The sequence below is a fragment of the Taudactylus pleione genome, unplaced genomic scaffold (genome assembly GCF_031769625.1).
Source record: "Taudactylus pleione unplaced genomic scaffold, aTauple2 ptg000563l, whole genome shotgun sequence".
Classification (NCBI taxonomy): Eukaryota; Metazoa; Chordata; class Amphibia; order Anura; family Myobatrachidae; genus Taudactylus; species Taudactylus pleione.
In genome coordinates, this window is record NW_028284965.1 from 1,502,231 (window position 1) to 1,520,729 (window position 18,499).

Here is an 18,499-nt window from a genome sequence, read left to right on the forward strand (position 1 = left end):
TTCTGTTCTGTACTCTCCTCTCACCACAGGAGAATAACACAGCAAAGTCCATTCTCTGACAGTTCAATCATATCTGATGTAATACTGATCCTTTTACTGTGCTCTAAGTAGCTCTTAGCCACTTCCATTTTATTTATCCCCTCCCTACTGTGTTTTACTGTTACAGCATAATCTCATGAAGCCAACGCCCTGTTATAAAGTAATTCAGAACACAGGCTTGGCAATATATTGTGTTTCACAGCATCCTCAAGTAGCCTAGTAATCATGATGAGCTCACGTCTTCTCTTCACCTGCGTCCTATCAGTGATCACAGCTACAGGTGGGTGATTGGCTCTATTTTTTTATTTTTGCAAAATACCTCGATGTTCCAATCCTATTATTATATATACCAGTAGTGATTTAGAACAATTTTTGGAATTTTTGGAATTAGTACAATTAAAAGCACAGAAAAATTAGGAAACAAACAAGGGAGCATTAATAAAATGACATTTATTTATTTTTTCTAAATGCAAAAGAAAACCTCTGCCTTTATAAATATTTCTTATTGTAATCTATTTAATATAACTCAATTTGCTTAAAAAATATACATTAAATAATGATGCTAGATTATATCAGAAATGTGTTCCAGTATTTAGGACAATGACATTGGTGTAGATTGCTTTCATGAATATATTGCATCACTCTGAAACAATTTGTGATATGACTTTGACATGTTATATTATGCATATTTTATATACTATATAATATATATATTAACTGTTGATTTTCTAGTTCAGTGGATAAAGAGATACTTTAGCGCAAAACTGTTTAAAAAAAAAAATGGGTTATATTGATCGTTCCAGATACATGTCACAGTTGTCCATGCATAGGAGAATCATTTTGTCTATTTCGAGATTCTAGACACTAGTCCAAACTGCCGATGACGTCATTTTCGTCGATTCTACTTTACCCCGTATTCAATTTGGCCGACTTTTTCGCTGGTGAGAAAAGTCAATGCATCAGACCTGGCGAAAAAGTATCACCTATGAATAGGTGGCGAGAAAAAGTGCAGAATTGGGGTTTTGGGGTGCAGACTTCCAAAAACCACCCTGCACCCCTTGGACAGGCCTCCAAAGGTAAAGTGTGTCCAAAAAATTTTAAAAGTACCTTAGGACACCCCCAAAAAGTACTTTCGTTTTGGGGGTGAAAAAAACAAAGTTGGGGGACAAACTTCTAAACTAGCGATATAGACTCAGGGGGGTCCCCAAGTATGCCCCAGGTGTTTTTTTGTTTGCAGGTAGTTGAGGCAGGTGGATTTTTCACGTTTTTTAAAACTTCATATTAGCAACTTTAAAATATGCTTGCACCCATTTTCATGTACCCCAAATTTGATGGAAGTACTTAGTTTAGCAAAAAAAACCTCCTAAATGCTATTCTTCACCACCTTCTTAAAAACACCAAACAGCACCTATTGAGACCGTTAAAAAACCCCATATACCTTTAGCAGGGCTATTCAGGGGTACCCAAAGTAAACCCTCACGTCAGAGCATCTTTTGGGGGGTGTCAGGCTGATTTCCCCAAAAATGACAGGACTTTTCACCGATTTCGTTTTCGCCGGGACCCGTTTTCGCCGATTTGGAATTGAATACGGGGATAACCGGGGATGCACGCGGTAAATTTTCGACGGCGAAACCTCCGATGACGGCGATAAGTCTGGCCACTGACTTTTCGCTCCAAATTGAATACGGCCCAATGTATTGCTAGGTGACTGACATTCTCTTTCACACCTGACACACACGAAAAAACTTCTGGATAGACAAAAATAAACACACATTGCTTCCAAAAACTCTCTACCGGTTGATGCGCACAGTGTACATTTAAGACTTATCACTGCTCCAAATACCTAAAATAAAAACAAGGATAACAGGAGGTGAGATTAATTTAGGCTGAATTTATTTTGAGTAAAAATATGAAGACCTTCAAAATGATTTACTTTTTGTAAATTATTACATATACTTGTATTGTACAGCTACAGTGTAACCCAGGCAAAACTATTGTCTAGACATGAAGATAGCTAAAAAAAACTTGCATAACATTGTTGAAATATATAAAAATGATGGCAGTAATTGTAAATACAATGGCCCTCATTCAGAGCCGTACGCTCTGAGCAGAGCGCACGCTCTGAATGAGGGCCGTCCTCCATAACTATGGAGCGTCCTCCTGGACGCTCGTATAGCTGTGGGTCACCACCCACAGCCTATACGAGTGTGCAGATTGATGGCCGCGATGGTCTTGACCATCGCGACCATCGCCACTGCGTACAGAAGCCTGCGGTTGAGTTTCTCAACCGCAAGGCCCTGGAGTGATTTTGGCTCTATCAGAGCCAAAATCACTCCCACTGACATCACTAGTGATGTCAGTGGGCCGGCTTCTGACGGTAGGCGTTCCCTTCGGAACGCCCCCGTCTGGGAGGCACGCCCCCGGCACGCCCACCAAAGGGGGCGTGCTGTCAATCAACATCGACAGCACGCCCCCTTTGATCAGACACAACGAGCGAAGGAAAGTCCTTCGCTCGTCGCGTCTGGCGCATGCGCACGACGGAGCTCCCTCCGTCGTGCACATGCGCAGTGCACACCATCGACCCACTTGCGAGCGGACAGCCGCTCGCGAGTGGGTCTGAATCAGGGCCAATATTTGAGAAATCCAAGTGCACCTTTTATTACTATTTTGGATTCAGCTCAGCTTTTAGCAAAACCTTTTTTGAATGTTCTGTAATTGTCAGGGACAGCAGATACTCCATACAGGAGAGCTGATGGGATGGGGGTCAAATTTACCGAGTCCCGGAGTCTCTGTAGGGAGCCAGGAGTGTAGGGGAAGTGCAACCACACCTTCTGTGATGTCAGGACTATGCACCTACACAAGTCGGTGATGCCATAATTGCTGTCCCCATGCATCACAATGCACCACTATTAATAGAAAACAGTACTAACAGGATCGCTAATGTTTCCAATGAAAGAGATGACCTGGGTCTAATGGGACCCAAACCCTATACCACAGGCATCCAAGTCTATGGTACTTCATGTTGACATATGCTATAAAACAAAAGTAAGGGGTCATTTAAATTAGGAGCAAGTTGGGTCCAGTAGCCATTTTCAGAGCGAATTTGCACAACAATTCTCGTTTCCAATTCAATTCCAAACTCACAACCCATTTTCTGAGCAAATTCTCATTTGTTTATGTGCACCTACCTGAGCAGGTGAGAGGGTGGGGAAAATCTTTATTGTAATGTTACAAAGGGGCAGCGGCATAACTAGACCTAGGGGGGCCCCATAGCAACATCTTCATGGGCCTCCCTAGGTCAATCGCACCCCCCCCCACGAACTCCCCCCTCCTACTCTGCGACTTACATCTGCTACGTGTTCGCATCCTATTTAAGCAATTAGCTGCGCAGGGCTGGCACATCTCCTCTCCCGTCAGCTCCATCTCTCCTCACTGACTGATGCTGGGAAGACCCATGCTGAGCCTACTGAGACATCTCTGAATGACTGCTATGCAGAGCCGGCTATAGGGTATTCGACCTGTGCGGTCGCACAGGGGTGCCACCCATAGAGGGCGCACTCCTCCCCAACATCCCAATTTCAGCGGGACAGTACTGTCCCGTTGTTTCACCCGTGAGCCGAAGAGGCCCACAAGTGGTCAAATCGGGAGGTTGGGGACCCCCACCGCCACAGCTGTGCGGAGGTGCCGGACCCCGGAGACTCTGAATGGATGCTGCACGCATGCGAATGACATCCATTCAGTGACGGGAAAGGGGCTGGGGGAAGCCCAGCTAGTGAGGCTCCCCCCAGCCTGACCTTATTTGGAGGCGGGCACGCCTCCTAATAATGTCACATAGGGGGCGTGACCTATGGTAATTAGGCCACGCCCATAATTTCACGATGATGGGGCGCAGTGAAGAGGGCCGGAAAACAGGGTGCTCCGACCCCTGGAGCCAGCCCTGCTGCTACGCCTCCTACCAGTATCAGTCAGTGAGGAGAGATGGAGGCAGAGCCACCCGTGAGGGACGATGTGCCTGCCCTGCAAAGCGCAGCACACAAAACTGATGCTGAATAAAGATTCGACGATGGCTGGCCTTGCACCATAGCCGCAGGGTGATTGCAAGGCCCCGGAGGCAGCTGGCCCCCATAGCAGCCGCACCTCCTGCACCTACGGTAGTAACGCCAGTGTGGAAGTGTAAATGATGTCGGGGAGATGTGTGGAGGTGTAAATGATGTAAGACAGTTATTTGGAGGTGTAAATGATGTGGGACAGGTGTGTGGAGGTGTAAATGATGTGGGACAGGTATGTGGAGGTGTAAATGATGTGGGACAGGTATGTGGAGGTGTAAATGATGTGGGACAGGTGTGTGGAGGTGTAAATGATGTGGGACAGGTATGCGGAGGTGTAAATGATGTGGGACAGGTATGTGGAGGTATAAATGATGTGGGACAGGTATGTGGAGGTGTAAATGATGTGGGACAGGTATGTGGAGGTGTAAATGATGTGGGACAGGTGTGTGGTGGTGTAAATGATGTGGGACAGGTATGCAGAGGTGTAAATGATGTGGGACAGGTGTGTGGAGGTGTAAATGATGTGGGAAAGGTATGTGGAGGTGTAAATGATGTGGGACAGGTAGGTGGAGGTGTAAATGATGTGGGACAGGTATGCGGAGGTGTAAATGATGTGGGACAGGTATGCGAGGGTGTAAATGATGTGGGACAGGTATGTGGAGGTGTAAATGATGTGGGACAGATATGTGGAGGTGTAAATTATGTTGAACATGTATAGTGAGGTGTTAATTATATGGGACATACATGTAGAGGTGTAAAAGTTGTGAACTTACTGTAGTACTGTAGTAACACCAGTGTGGAAGTGTAAATGATGTGGGGGAGATGTGTGGAGGTGTAAATGATGTGGGACATGTATGTAGAGGTGTAAATGATGTGGGACAGGTATGTGGATGTGTAAATGTTGTGGGACAGGTATGTGGATGTGTAAATGTTGTGGGACAGGTATGTGGATGTGTAAATGATGGGGACAGGTATGTGGATGTGTAAATGTTGTGGGACAGGTATGTGGAGGTGTAAATGATGTGGGACAGGTATCTGGAGGTGTAAATGATGCGGGACAGGTATGTGGAGGTGTAAATGATGTGGGACAGGTATGTGGAGGTGTAATTGATGTGGGACAGGTATGTGGAGGTGTAAATGATGTGGGACAGGGATGTGGAGGTGTAAATGATGTGGGACAGGTATCTGGAGGTGTAAATGATGCGGGACAGGTATGTGGAGGTGTAAATGATGTAGGACAGGTATGTGGAGGTGTAAATGATGTGGGACAGGTATGTGGAGGTGTAAATGATGTGGGACAGGGATGTGGAGGTGTAAATGATGTAGGACAGGTATGTGGAGGTGTAAATGATGTGGGACAGGTATGTGGAGGTGTAAATGATATGGGATAGGTATGTGGAGGTGTAAATGATGTGGGACAGGTATGTGGAGGTGTAAATGATGTGGGATAGGTATGTGGAGGTGTAAATGATGTGGGAAAGGTATGTGGAGGTGTAAATGATGTAAGACAGGTATGTGGAGGTGTAAATGATGTGGGACAGGTATGTGTAGGTGTAAATTATGTGGGAAAGGTATGTGGAGGTGTAAATGATATTGGACAGGTATGTGGAGGTGTAAATGATGTAGAACAGGTATGTGGAGGTGTAAATGATGGGGGACAGGTATATGGAGGTGTAAATGATGTGGGACAGGTATGTGGAGGTGTAAATGATGTGGGACAGGTATGTGGAGGTGTAAATGATGTAGGACAGGTATGTGGAGGTGTAAATGATGTGGGACAGGTATGTGGAGGTGTAAATGATTTGGGGCAGGTATGTGGAGGTGTAAATGATGTGGGACAGGTATGTGGAGATGTAAATGATGTGGGACAGGTATGTGGAGGTGTAAATGATGTGGGACAGATATGTGGAGGTGAAAATTATGTTGAACATGTATAGTGAGGTGTTAATTATGTAGGACAGGTATGTGGAGGTGTAAATGATGTGGTACAGGTATGTAGAGGTGTAAATAATGTGGGACAGGTATGTGGAGGTGTAAATGATGTGGGACAGGTATGTGGAGGTGTAAATGATGTAGGACAGGTATGTAGAGGTGTAAATGATGTGGGACAGGTATGTGGAGATGTAAATGATGTGGGACAGGTATGTGGAGGTGTAAATGATGTAGGACAGATATGTGGAGGTGAAAATTATGTTGAACATGTATGGTGAGGTGTTAATTATGTGGGACATACATGTAGAGGTGTAAAAGTTGTGAACTTGGAGATGGGAGCTAAATGTTTTTTTTCCAACATTTTACAAATTTGTATATAAACACTTAAAAATCACATAAAACCCATTTGTACCCCCAAAATACTGTAAAGTCTTCAATTCACTGAAAACTAAAATATTTTCCACCATTTGACACATCTTAAAAACCTCCAGTTATTTCTTATGGCCACTTACAGCCTGACTGCTATCTCAGTTGTCACTTTTTTGGGGTCCAGGATAATTTCCCCTCTGTTTCGTGCACGTCCGTCAGGTCGTTTTTGCAGAAAAAAATGTGCAACATTGTTGCTTGTCTCGTGAATCGCCATTTCTAGTTACATTTCGGGTGTGTGCATTGGCGTAATGTATGTAAGTTTATTGATGCAGTTTCACCTTTCACAAACTTGCATCTAATTGAATTGAACCCTATGGGGCATATTCAATTGGGTGAGTGAATAGCAAAAATCCCGCACCTGCAAGGTTTTTCCTGCAGCGCTGTCTTCTGCATCTTCTTCTGCATCCAGAGTCGGAAACCGGGTCTTCTGCAGCAGCGAAAGTGTTTGTTAGTGTTTGTAAGTGTGTATGAGTGTGTGTATGAGTGTGTGTGTTTATTAGTGTTGTGTATGTGTGACCCCGGTGTGTGTGCCCCCTCCCAGTGTCTATCTGCCCCCCAGAAAGGGCGCTGGGAGAACTACATCTGCCAGCAGCCTTTGCCCCTTCCACCAGTCCCTGGAGCCTCCCAGCAGCCCCCGGGACTCCCAGCAGCCCCCGGGACTCCCAGCAGCCCCCGGGACTCCCAGCAGCCCCCTCTCCAGTGAGAAGATAGAGGGGAGGCCACCGAGAGCCGCGGAGACCACCGGGCAGGTAATTGAAGAATTTTTTTTTATTTTTTTTTTATGCAGCACGGGGTTTTCAGAGCTGAAAACCCTGCAACCACTGTTTTTAATTGGATACCGTAGGTATCGTGAATGCGCATACCCAGGGTAATACAAATTTGGGCGAAAGGTTTTTTCCTCGCTAAACCATGCACCCAATTGAATATGCCCCTATATGTTTAAAAAAAACAATCAAGAAAACAAGATATAGAATTATAGTAAAATAAAGGTAAAACCCACATAAACATTTACATATACATTTTACATATATTTAATAGATACACATAAGTTTTGTTCCTGTAAACATTTGAAGTTGCAGAATAAATTTGGAATACTTTAATGCAGGGGCTCCCAACCACGGTCCTCAAGGCACACTAACAGTCCAGGTTTTAGGGATAGCCATAGCTTGGCACAGGTGGCTTAATTAGCACAGTACCTCAGTTATTTTGATTTAACCATCTGTGCTTAAGCATGGATATCACTAAAACCAGGACTGTTAGTGTGTTTTCAGGACCGTGGTTGGGAATCACTGCTTTAATGTCTTGAATGAATCTTTATTTTAAATTGTTTTCTTAACATAAACCTGTAAAATGTCCAGAAATTTAAAACTATTAACTCCACTATAGTATCAAAAGAAAACTATTGCAGTTGCATTAAAAAATGAAAAAGCTGTTCCTGGTAAAATTGACAGTCTGGTAAATGTGAAAGAGAAGCCTCCACAGGCGGGGTCAGACTGGCCTACAGGTGTACAGGGAAATCCCCAGTGGGCATTACCCCTCCTCTAGGGGTGCAGCAAAATCATGGATGAACTTGGGTGCTTGGTTTGGAAACTACACCAAGATTAGCTCTACTGCCAGAGCCGTAACTAGACTTTTTGGTGCCCTGTGCACCCAAAAAAGGGCCATGGCTTCATGGGGAAGGGCCAGGGAAGAGATAGGAGAGGTCAGGAGATGCTGGGAATGAAATGAGGAAGCTACCAGCAAGAATGATAATAAACAGAAATTTGAAAGGTCCAAACAGCGCCCCCTGACCTGTGGTGCCCTGTGCCATGGCACCGGCCGCACTACCCTAGCTATGACCCTGCCTACTGCCAATCAAAGTGGGTGGTGCTGACACACTCCTGCCCCCTTCTTTATAAAGGGGCTCTGTTCTTTGCATGTCCTCTTTATTAGTTGGCAAAATCCCTCTGTGGTAGTTGGTCACACCCCTTCTAGTAGCTGACCACACCCCTTAACTTGGGCCCCTACCACTGCATTCCCTGGTCTGACACTATCCACAGGCACAATTGTGCAGGGGCTCTGGGAGGGTGTGATTGGCCACTAACTACTTGCGCCTGGGCCTGTTGAAGGAGCCTGGCAGGGGCCAAATGTCCCTCTTTGCAGCACTGCAGATTGCGCATAGTATTTTGCATTGGTGATTTTCTTAGGAGACTTGGCCACGCCTCCTTGACTTGGCCACAACCCCTCAGCAGCCTGGCACCGTGGATGTTTCAACGACCCTGTAATTGTGATATGGCCCATTGGCAGCCAAGGGTTAACTGTTTAAAATGTGCAGCAATTTGTTACAGTAATTGTAAATTCTTTAAACATAAATCTTTGTGTTTTAGGTTATTCTTTATTATGCTACAATTGTGCAGTAAAAGATGAGGAGGTGAAAGACTACAAACTGTGTGAGGGAAAAACAGTGCAGTGTCCATCGCCGGGTGATGCGTGTGTCTCCCTGTATGAAAGGACCACAATAGGTGAGTGAAGAGATCCTGGTACTCCAGTATGCAATCAGGTCTTTACAGTGTATACACTATGAACTGGGGGGAAAGACATTTTAAAGTGTGTAATTAACTGTATGAAAAATACTAAATAAGGGATCTATTTACTGAGCCTTGGATGGAGTAAAGTGGACGGATATAAAGTACCAGCCAACCAGCTCCTAGCTGTTATTTTTCAAACACAGCCTGTGACGTGACAGGTAGGAGCTGATTGGTGAAAAATACCAGCTTTAGGGCTCTATTCATGTAGAACATGAAGTGGCTACTAAAAAATATCACTAAATACAACATCACATTGATGCAATATATAGTGATGTTTAGTAGCCACTCATGTACAGTACACCATGTCCGACATCTTCTGGCGCTGTCTGTCCGGCTCCTCTACGATCCCTGGGCGCAGTGAGAATACAGATATTTTGGATGCCTGACATGCCTGCTCCTTACTGCGCATACCGCGGCGTCTGAGAACAGCAGGTCAGGTCACACCTGCTGCAATGGTGGCTGGGAAAAGGGGGCGGAGCCAGCGCCGGGTGATGGACAGAGACCAGGGAAGTATGCAGCCTCTCTGCTCTGTACGGCTTGCGGTAACCGATAACGCTGTCCTCAGATGGCGAATCTGTACACAGCAGAGGAATGGAGAGCTGAGATTTCCGTTCCTTCATGAATCGCGGTGATGCCATGCAGGCATGGAGCTGGTGTACTGCTGGGAAAGTAATATACTTCTCCATGGTAAACTAGCTCTATGAATAGTACGAAGCAGAGAAGAGCCCTGATTTCAGCTAAACATGGCTCTTCTCTGCTTCATGAATAGACCCCTTAGTAGCGTATGCGGGTATCTGTCAAGAGATAAACATCCAGATGTCAGAAAATCTCCACAGCAATCACAGGAATCAATCATATTCAAGGTAAAATGGTATCCCAGTCACAATAGAACTTGGGGCCTGATTCAGACCCGGACACTAAGTTGAGATCGCTCTGAGTGCTGGTCGCCCATGTGCGCATGCGTATAAGTCATAGTGCGCAAACTAGTACGAGCGATTGGATTTTGCTCGCTCGCCCTGAAAAGACTGCCCAGTGAAATGAGTGACAGATAGCGCCGTTTGTGGGTGGTAACAGGAGAAGGTGCTTGTGAACGGGGGAGTGGTGCTGCGAACGCAGGCGTGTCTGACCGTCAGAACGGAGTTTAATGGGTGTGCATAATTAGCAAAGTAGCGTCATTGTACACGTCACTTGGTTGTGTTTTAACCTGAACTGCTCGCAGTGCTTGCGTGAGGGTAAGGTCTAGCTCAAGCGCTGCGAGCAGCTCCGATGGCTCTCAATGTTACCAATTATTCCATCAAATACCGGAGATGGCGTGTGTTGCGAGTGGCAAGGGGGCGTCTTTATACACTAGCGAGCGCTTATTGCCGGGCCTCGCTAAGACATAGAGGGCATCCTTACGTGACGCAGTGCGAGTGCAGTGCGAGCGCTTAATTTAAATATCCGGCCCCTTTTTGCCAGCGTGTCACCTTCTTCCATCTATGGTGAATTCCAAAAATCCCTTGTAAAATGGTGGAGGCCATTTTGCCAGTGACTCGTTAATGTGCAGAAAAATGTCCCTGAGGTGCGGGCAACATTTTCCCGGACACTTGTGCATGTGCAGTAGATTCTGGCATTAAGCCAAAATCTACTGCGCTGCCAGAGTCAGGAGCATATCTAGAATGGGTGCAGGGTGTGCGAGGCACACGAGCCCCTGGGTCCAGGGGGACCCTGCACCGCACACCCTGCACCCATAGTTTTACTTACCTCTCCGGAGTCCCACTTCGGAGCGGGGGTCCGGCGCTCTAAAAACTACTGGAAAATGGCCGCTGCGCCCATTTTCCCATCGTTTGCACATGCGCAGTACAGGGAAAATGGGCGCCGCCGCCATTTTCCGCCATTTTCCTGGTGACCAGCGCATCCTCTATAGACTCTGGGCGCACTCTAGTGCACAGAGTCTATAACTCAGGCGCTGGCTGTGCACAGCTCAGTGCGCTGCCGGCCGCCGGACAGAGAGGAGGGGGCCCGTGTCGGAGACTGCACATGGGCCCCCTCCTCTCTAGAAATGCCCCTGGCCAGAGTGGTGGGAGCCGAAAAGGAGGTTGCACACGAGGCCACCTCCACTCTTAAAACGCCCCTGCATAGGGAAAAGCGCCACAGAAGTGTCCGACTGAGAATCATACACGAAGAGTAAGATAATATATAAACATGTAATTCATTTATAAAGCATTATCTGTGTTGCAATAGCTAAGTCTATTTCAATTAAGTATATGCAATGTCCTTACCTTGTTTGCCCTTGGAGAGGGATACGAGATCTTAGTGTCTCTGTATTAGGAGTGGGAAGTGTTTGTAATTCCTCTGTAATTAATTAGCTGAGAAGCATCACTTCCAGCTTCAGCTCACCACTCTCCGAACCATCCCAAAGGGTCCCAGAGTACAGTAGGAGCAACACATCACAGTACTGACTGCGGGCCTGATTTAGAGATGCACGCTAATGCGATCGCAACTGCCTTTTCATTCGCAACGCACCTGCGAAAATATGCTACTGTCTAAAGAGATCACCTGAGCAACACTGCTGCCTTCTTCCCTGCATGCGGAGACGCACACCTGCCTAAATATCGGTACCATCGATGCACATCGACAGCCATCTTGCCCTTGCGACAGGTCTGACCAGCATCACGCTGAGAGCTCTCATGCTGCGTATGCACTCGCAATGGCTAATGTATGCAGGCCCATGTAACGGTGTTTAAACGGACAGGCGCGCCCGCGTTTTTTACTGCCACCCTCCCCATCACCACCAAACGCTAGCAACCTGTCATTTACTTAGCGATGGATTCCTCTGTGCGTAATCACTGCGCACTCGCATTGCGGCTTATGCGCAGGCGCGATGGCAAACACTTGCTCGATCAGTGTATGTAATCGCCCTTGAGTCCACCTCTGAATTGGGCGCTGTATCAACAGATACATACAGCTCCAGTGTCACTGGCTCTGGCATCAATCTAGTAGTTCCCTGATGACGTATGTGTGTATACTGTACACTGCCAATAAGTAAATATAACGTAGAACTACGCCAGAAGGAAGCAATGATTGGCCACTTAAAAAAAAAAAACCTATGAAGCTTTGCATTATATACAGTAACTGATACATTTTTATTCCATCAGTAACACATTCAATAAATAACAACAGGCTGATTGGTTGCTATGGGCAACTTCTCCACTCTTTGCCCTGCATGATACATCAACCCCTGTAATTTTCACTCCTACACATATCACTAACTTTCCTCTTGTTTTTATTTCTCAACATTTATCATTGGAGTCAGGGGCGGAACTAGTGGTGGTGCAGCCGGTGGCTTGCACCGGGGCCCACTGTGGTGCAGGAGTCCATAGCCGTCTGCATCCAACAGCGCCGCTGCCCCCGCCCCAGTGTCCCCCGGGCCCCACAGTATTTACGTGTAGTGCAGACCGCAGTGAGAGCGGTCTGCACTACACAGTAACACACGGCCGCCAGCAGCCAATGAGAGTCAGACAGACTCTCATTGGCTGCAGGGTCCACGGAGGGAGCCGGCTGGAGCTCACTCATGAGCTCCGCCTTACGGCTCCCCACACAGCCGGTGATGGGAGAGATGTCATGACGTCTCTCCCATATTGCAGAAGAACGGGCCGGGAGAGCGGACAGTGGCGGCCATGGCAGGAGTGGGGATGCAAGTAAGTTGTGGGGGGTTTTTTTGTGTGTAAGGGGCACGGGCACTGACACTGGCACTGCATGGGGGGCACTACTAGGGGCACTCATTGGGGGGTACTGTATAGAGGGGCTGGCCGCTACTGGGAGCACTGTATGGGGGAGCGCTACTGGGGGCACTATATAGAGGGGACTACTACTGGGGGCAATGCATAGGGAGGACTATTACTGGGGGCAATGAATAGGGAGGACTACTACTGGAGGCAATGCATAGGGGGGATGGCCACTACCGGGGGCACTGTATAGGGGGGACTATTACTGGGGGCAATGCATAGGGGGGACTGCTACTGGGGGCACTGCATAGGGGGACTACTTTTGGGGGCAATACATGGGGGGGGACTACAACTTGGGCACTGCATAGGGGCACTGTATAAGGGGCACTGCATAAGGGGACCTCTACTGGGAGCACTGTATAGGGGGCCCAAACCATATTCTTGCACCTGGGCCCACCACTTTCTAGTACCATCACTGATTGGAATCATTTTTAAAATTATATGTAATAAAGGTTATATTTTACCCCTCAGTGCCCCAAAAAGAATACTGTTCTCCTTTCTAATGTACATGACTTATGTCAGTGGTTCTCATCCTCAGCCCTCAAGTACCCCCCAACAACAGGTCATGTTTTCTGAATTTCTGTCTGTGCAACCAGGTGAAGAAGTGGTCTCTAATTAGCTGTTTGGTGATGGTACAACCTGTGTACTGTACAATAGATGTATTTATAGAAAGCTATCTGAGATAATATATTTTTGTACTTCATTGCTAAATTTTCTCCTGAACAATACAAATCAATATTTCCCTGAATTAGCAAATTATGTCATTTAATAACTCTCTCTTCCTTTATAGGAGGTGCACATGGAACATCGCTGTTTACGAGACTGTGCGGAAAGTGCAATCAATACAAGAACGGGACTGTGCGCTTTCACAAAGGCCGACTCAGGATCAACACAACCTGCTGCCACCATGATAACTGTACTCCTCCCATCCCCACTTGTAAGTGCCACATTCTCCACAATAACTGTGTAACCTGTCCTGCCTTCACCATTATCATCTCACCTGTGTCCTGCTGCCTGCAGACTATTTCATGAGTGACATACACATGGCGTACATTCTAACAATCAGAGCCTGAGTCATTGCCGCCCGCTACTACGATTACGCACGCAATCAGCTGATTGTTGCGTTCTGTGCATGCGTTTGCATCTCATCTGAACTGCGCACACCCATCACAGAGTGATTGACAGGAAGTGACGTTTGTGGGTGGTGACGGGGTGGTGGGGGGCTTCGGGGGGTCGGGGAAACGTAGACGTGCCAGTGCATTTGAACGCCATTACCGCGTGCATAAATTAGCCACTGTGATGCCATTCACAGCCTGAGGCCTCATAGTGTGCGTGGAAGTTAGCAATTCTTGAGTGAGGTCAGAGCTTGTACAAGTGTGCGTGAGGCTGCGATGGTACCGATGGTTTCCCAATCTTGCTAAACATTACGGATGTGTTTAAGGTTAAATGGGTGTCCTTGTGTTGTGCTGTGACGGCATAGCGATCGCAATGGATTAGCATACTATCGCAGTTGAACTGCGTGCGTAATCGTTATTGCATTTGCAGTTGCAATCGGTAGTGAATCGGTCCTTCAGTGTACTGCACTCTTATGGGGCATATCCATTACATGATTAATGAACGATTGAACGATAAAGACATCATTCATAATACTGTGCAGTGGACATTGGGCCTGATTCAGAGCCGGACGCAATTAGCGCTCGCTCGTCCAGAAAATAGGGGTGGCTATTCAAATGAACCGTTCGCTCTTTGCGGTCTGTTCACGCCTCTAGGTCTGAAAGAGCGAACAAAACTTGCGGTCGTTTTTAATCGCTTGCATCCTACGTCATGTCCGCTATTTATTAGATTAATCGAGTACATCGACCAGGGTATTCTTGTGGCTGGTTTTTGCTACTACAATCTTGCGAGCAGTTCTGACTATAAAATAACCCAGTGACGTGGTCAATGACGCTGCTGTAGTAATTATGCACACCCATAAAACGCCCGTTTTGACCTTTAAGCACGCCTGCGTTCGGATCTCCACTCCCCGTTTTCAAGCACCTTCCCCTGTTACCACCCACATGCGCCTCCTCCTGTCACTCAAAATAGCAGGCATTCGCTATTTTGCGAGCACATGAATTTCGACCGCACTGACTGGTTCACGCATGCGTATAACGATCCGTGCGCATGCGCAGTTGGGCAAACAACGCTCGGAGCGAACGAGCGGCTGCTTACGAGCGGCCCTGAATGAGGTCCATTGTGCCCACACTGAACGATATGTCATTCAGTGCCGGCTCCCTCCCTCATCCCTGAACCTGCACAACCTGACGATATCATCGGGCTGGACAGTAGGTTCAGGCGATGACAGATGCCGACAACGACCAGCGGGCATATCCGCTGCACGATATTGCAGACGATGAACGATATCGTTATCGTTCAATCATATCGTGTAGTGGATATGCGCCTTTACACACCCAGTGTTTTCTGTGCTATATTATCCCATTTATCCCACCAAAATGTGCTTTAACTGTAATCATTTTGCCATTAATAAATACAAATGCCTTGGGCTTGTGTCTTAGCTTTCCCTGAACTGTTTTTTTTTATACCCATGAAAATACTAACTTCAAATATATACCTATAATTTAAGAAGCTGAGATACCCAAATTACGGACTAAAAAAAAAAAAAACTGCGTCATTTAAAATTTACTAATAATAACAATAAAAAGTTCCAGAATTGATCATTAACTGGAGACATTGGATAATAAATTCACATTTGTGTGTAATTAGGTACAATATATTCTTCTTTGTTTTAAGTCCTTCAATTGGATTACGAAATGGAGGTCTCCTGATATAATAGAAACTTTATCTAAAATATATTCACTTCTAATAAACTCCCAAACCGCAACTCGGAAAGCTGAGAAAACCGCCCAAGGGCCCAAACAGGCTCTTCCTCAGTGACAATAGCTGGCACTGATGCTACAAAAGAAGTAGTGTATCAGGTGTTAGCAGGAATGTGCATCAGGTGTCCCACATTGGAATGTTCAGACACAAGTTTCTAAAGGTGGCCATACATCTGCGACGGATCGTCGCGATGCAGGGATGCAATCGGAAATTTCCGATCGCCCATCGGAAACTTCCGATCGCCCACCATCGATGTTCTGCGATCCGTTGCTGGATCGCAGACATTTCCCATGTTAAATGTCGGTGATTTGACGCTGCAACCAAGCATCGTGGGATCGCGGCAATCCATCGCAGAGGGATCGGGCCCATTACAAAGATACATTTGTCTGGAGGGGCAGTCTCCTATGGCTGTGGGGGGGAGCAATCACACTGATCGCGCCCCCGTCTGCTTAGCACCGGGCTGGGGGGCTTACAGCGCCCCCCCTGGCGCTCAGCTACGCGGCGCTGAAAAAGTGATTTATTTTTTTTTAAGGGGGCATGGCAATACCTCCCGCAATTAGGCCATGCCCCCTCCATTACCCGGGCCCGGCCAGGTTCTCAAGGGCCCTGCTTATGCTTAGTAGAGGCTACAGATCACATGGTACAATTTGCAGTGCTTCCACAAGGACATGAAGTCCTTGTCTGTACCGCCATATCACCTTACTGACAGTCCAAGAGGATCAAAACCAATAAAGGATGTATCCAGAGCTAAACGTTTATAAAAAAAATATACATACATTTAGGGGCTGATTGTCAGTTGGGAGAAAAGCAAAAAGACCAACAGGGAGAAAGTACTAACCCTTGGAGAGAGATAAAGTGGAGAGTGGTAAAGTACCAACCAATCAGCTCCTAACTGCCATTTTTCAAACACAAATGCAAATAACCAAACAAGACTGCGCTAATTGGGAACACACTACTAGACTGTGAGATGGCAGAAATATATAACAACAGTCTGGGCTTCTTATATGCAAAAAGTAATAATTTAATCACATTTGATATATTTGACCACCCACCACATCCATTTAAAAATAACAATGTAACTAATAATGTCCACGGTTATATAGATATCTCAATAATAATGACCTAATAAGGTACTTTGTAGGGTCTTCTGCAATAGCTACATATGACTCTGATAGGCTGGTGTTTGATCCATAAAGGTAAGTGGAAATCCGTGTGGAATGGAATATAAATGAAGCATACAGTTCTTTTTAAGACAAAAATAATGAGCTGATATAAAAAGTCTTATCCCAAATTCTATTTAATTACCACGCTTGAGTCCGTTTAAGTTGTGCGGAGTTAAGGGATTGGCGTTCTGACACGGGATACACTTCATCGGCAGTCTCTCTGTCTCCCGTTCTTGAACAGCTGATAAAGCCGCGTGTGTGTATCCGGAATAAAATAACAGCCTAGTGGGATTGGAGTAACGACTTGCCAGATCTTTTCCATCTAAAAGTCCAAAAAATATTCTTTTTTGTTTTTACTAGGGCACAGGTTCTCAAACTCGGTCCTGAGGACCCCAAACAGTGCATGTTTTGCAGGTCTCCTCACATAATTACTAGTGAAATAGTTAGCTGCCCCTATAGATCTTTTAAAACGTGTCAGTGAGTAATGAACACACCTGTGCACCTGCTGGGTGACCTGCAAAAAGTGAACTGTGTGGGGTCCTGAGGACCGAGTTTGAGAACCACTATACTAGGGAATCACAATCCCTGGAGTTTAGATTTGCAGCTGATTGTTGTATTACCTACACTTGCAAAGTGGGAGGACAAAGAAGCACTTAGTTGATTGCATATATTCTTTATGGTTCATTAGCGCCGAGGTCATTGGTTGATTTTTCAAACACCGCCTGGCATTATTCCGAGTTCCATCCGAAAGATCCTAGTGATCTTAAAATAGTGGGAGTTGAGATTATTAATAAAACCATAATGGGAGGCGACAGATTTAAAAACCTACGTCACGCTGAATCTGAATGGATCATTAGATTACAAACTTTACACCCATTTATTTTAACGAAGCTCTTGAATTCATTCACTAAATCTTCATGATTGAGATAGGTCACCACTTCTCCACATGTACTGTCCGGTCAACGGAGTAGACATTAACTCTCCCAGTCACCTTCTAGCTTATCCTTTTTTGGGATTAATTAATTATATATATATATATATATGTTTTGTTTTATTTTTGTTTTTTTTATTTATTTATTTATTATTTTTCCAAAACAGACAGATTAACCAAATTTGCGCAATCTGTGTCTTTTAAACAGTCCAGAAAGTGTCCATATATATTCGTGGTGCAGCACTCCTGATAAGCCCTTCTCCCATAGGGTATTGCACTGTATAAACAAAGATGAAAGGAGGAGCACAACAGTGAAGTATATAAAAATAATGAACTTTACTTAAAGGATTAAAAACACTCACATAGGCAATGTGTGATACATTGCAATATCACAAATCAAGCACGAGGAAGCGGGTGAACCCAGTCCCATCAGCACACTGTCATCTTTGATGTTATTCCGCTTTCCTCTCTGAACCCGTGACGTCACAACAATCACGTCCTAGTCAAGCCATACCCAGACGTGTTTCGGCCAATCGGACTTCCTCAGTGGGGTTTGGCCATCAATCAATCTCTCTGTGTTTATATACCAGCATATCTGGTCATCTGATTCCATTAGACCAATCACTACTTCAAGTTTGAACAAACTAAACATAGGGAGACACTCATAGAATGTTTGAAAAAACAAAGGTGGCCTCAATCTATGGACGCCATTCAATCCCTCTCTTTAAAACAGCTATTTCATCAT

General features: G+C 45.8%; 1 protein-coding gene across 1 annotated transcript in view; it reads left to right on the forward strand.

Moving 5' to 3' along the window:
* Positions 1-226: 226 nt before the first annotated feature.
* The window catches only part of LOC148481776 (phospholipase A2 inhibitor gamma subunit B-like), a 32,994-nt gene continuing 14,721 nt past the window's right edge, over positions 227-18,499 (forward strand). The window contains exons 1-3 of the mRNA XM_088453029.1: positions 227-319; positions 8,816-8,950; positions 13,574-13,720. Of these exons, the coding sequence (XP_088309155.1) occupies positions 265-319; positions 8,816-8,950; positions 13,574-13,720 (337 nt within the window). The 5' untranslated portion in view covers positions 227-264. The remainder of the gene's footprint in view (positions 320-8,815; positions 8,951-13,573; positions 13,721-18,499) is intronic.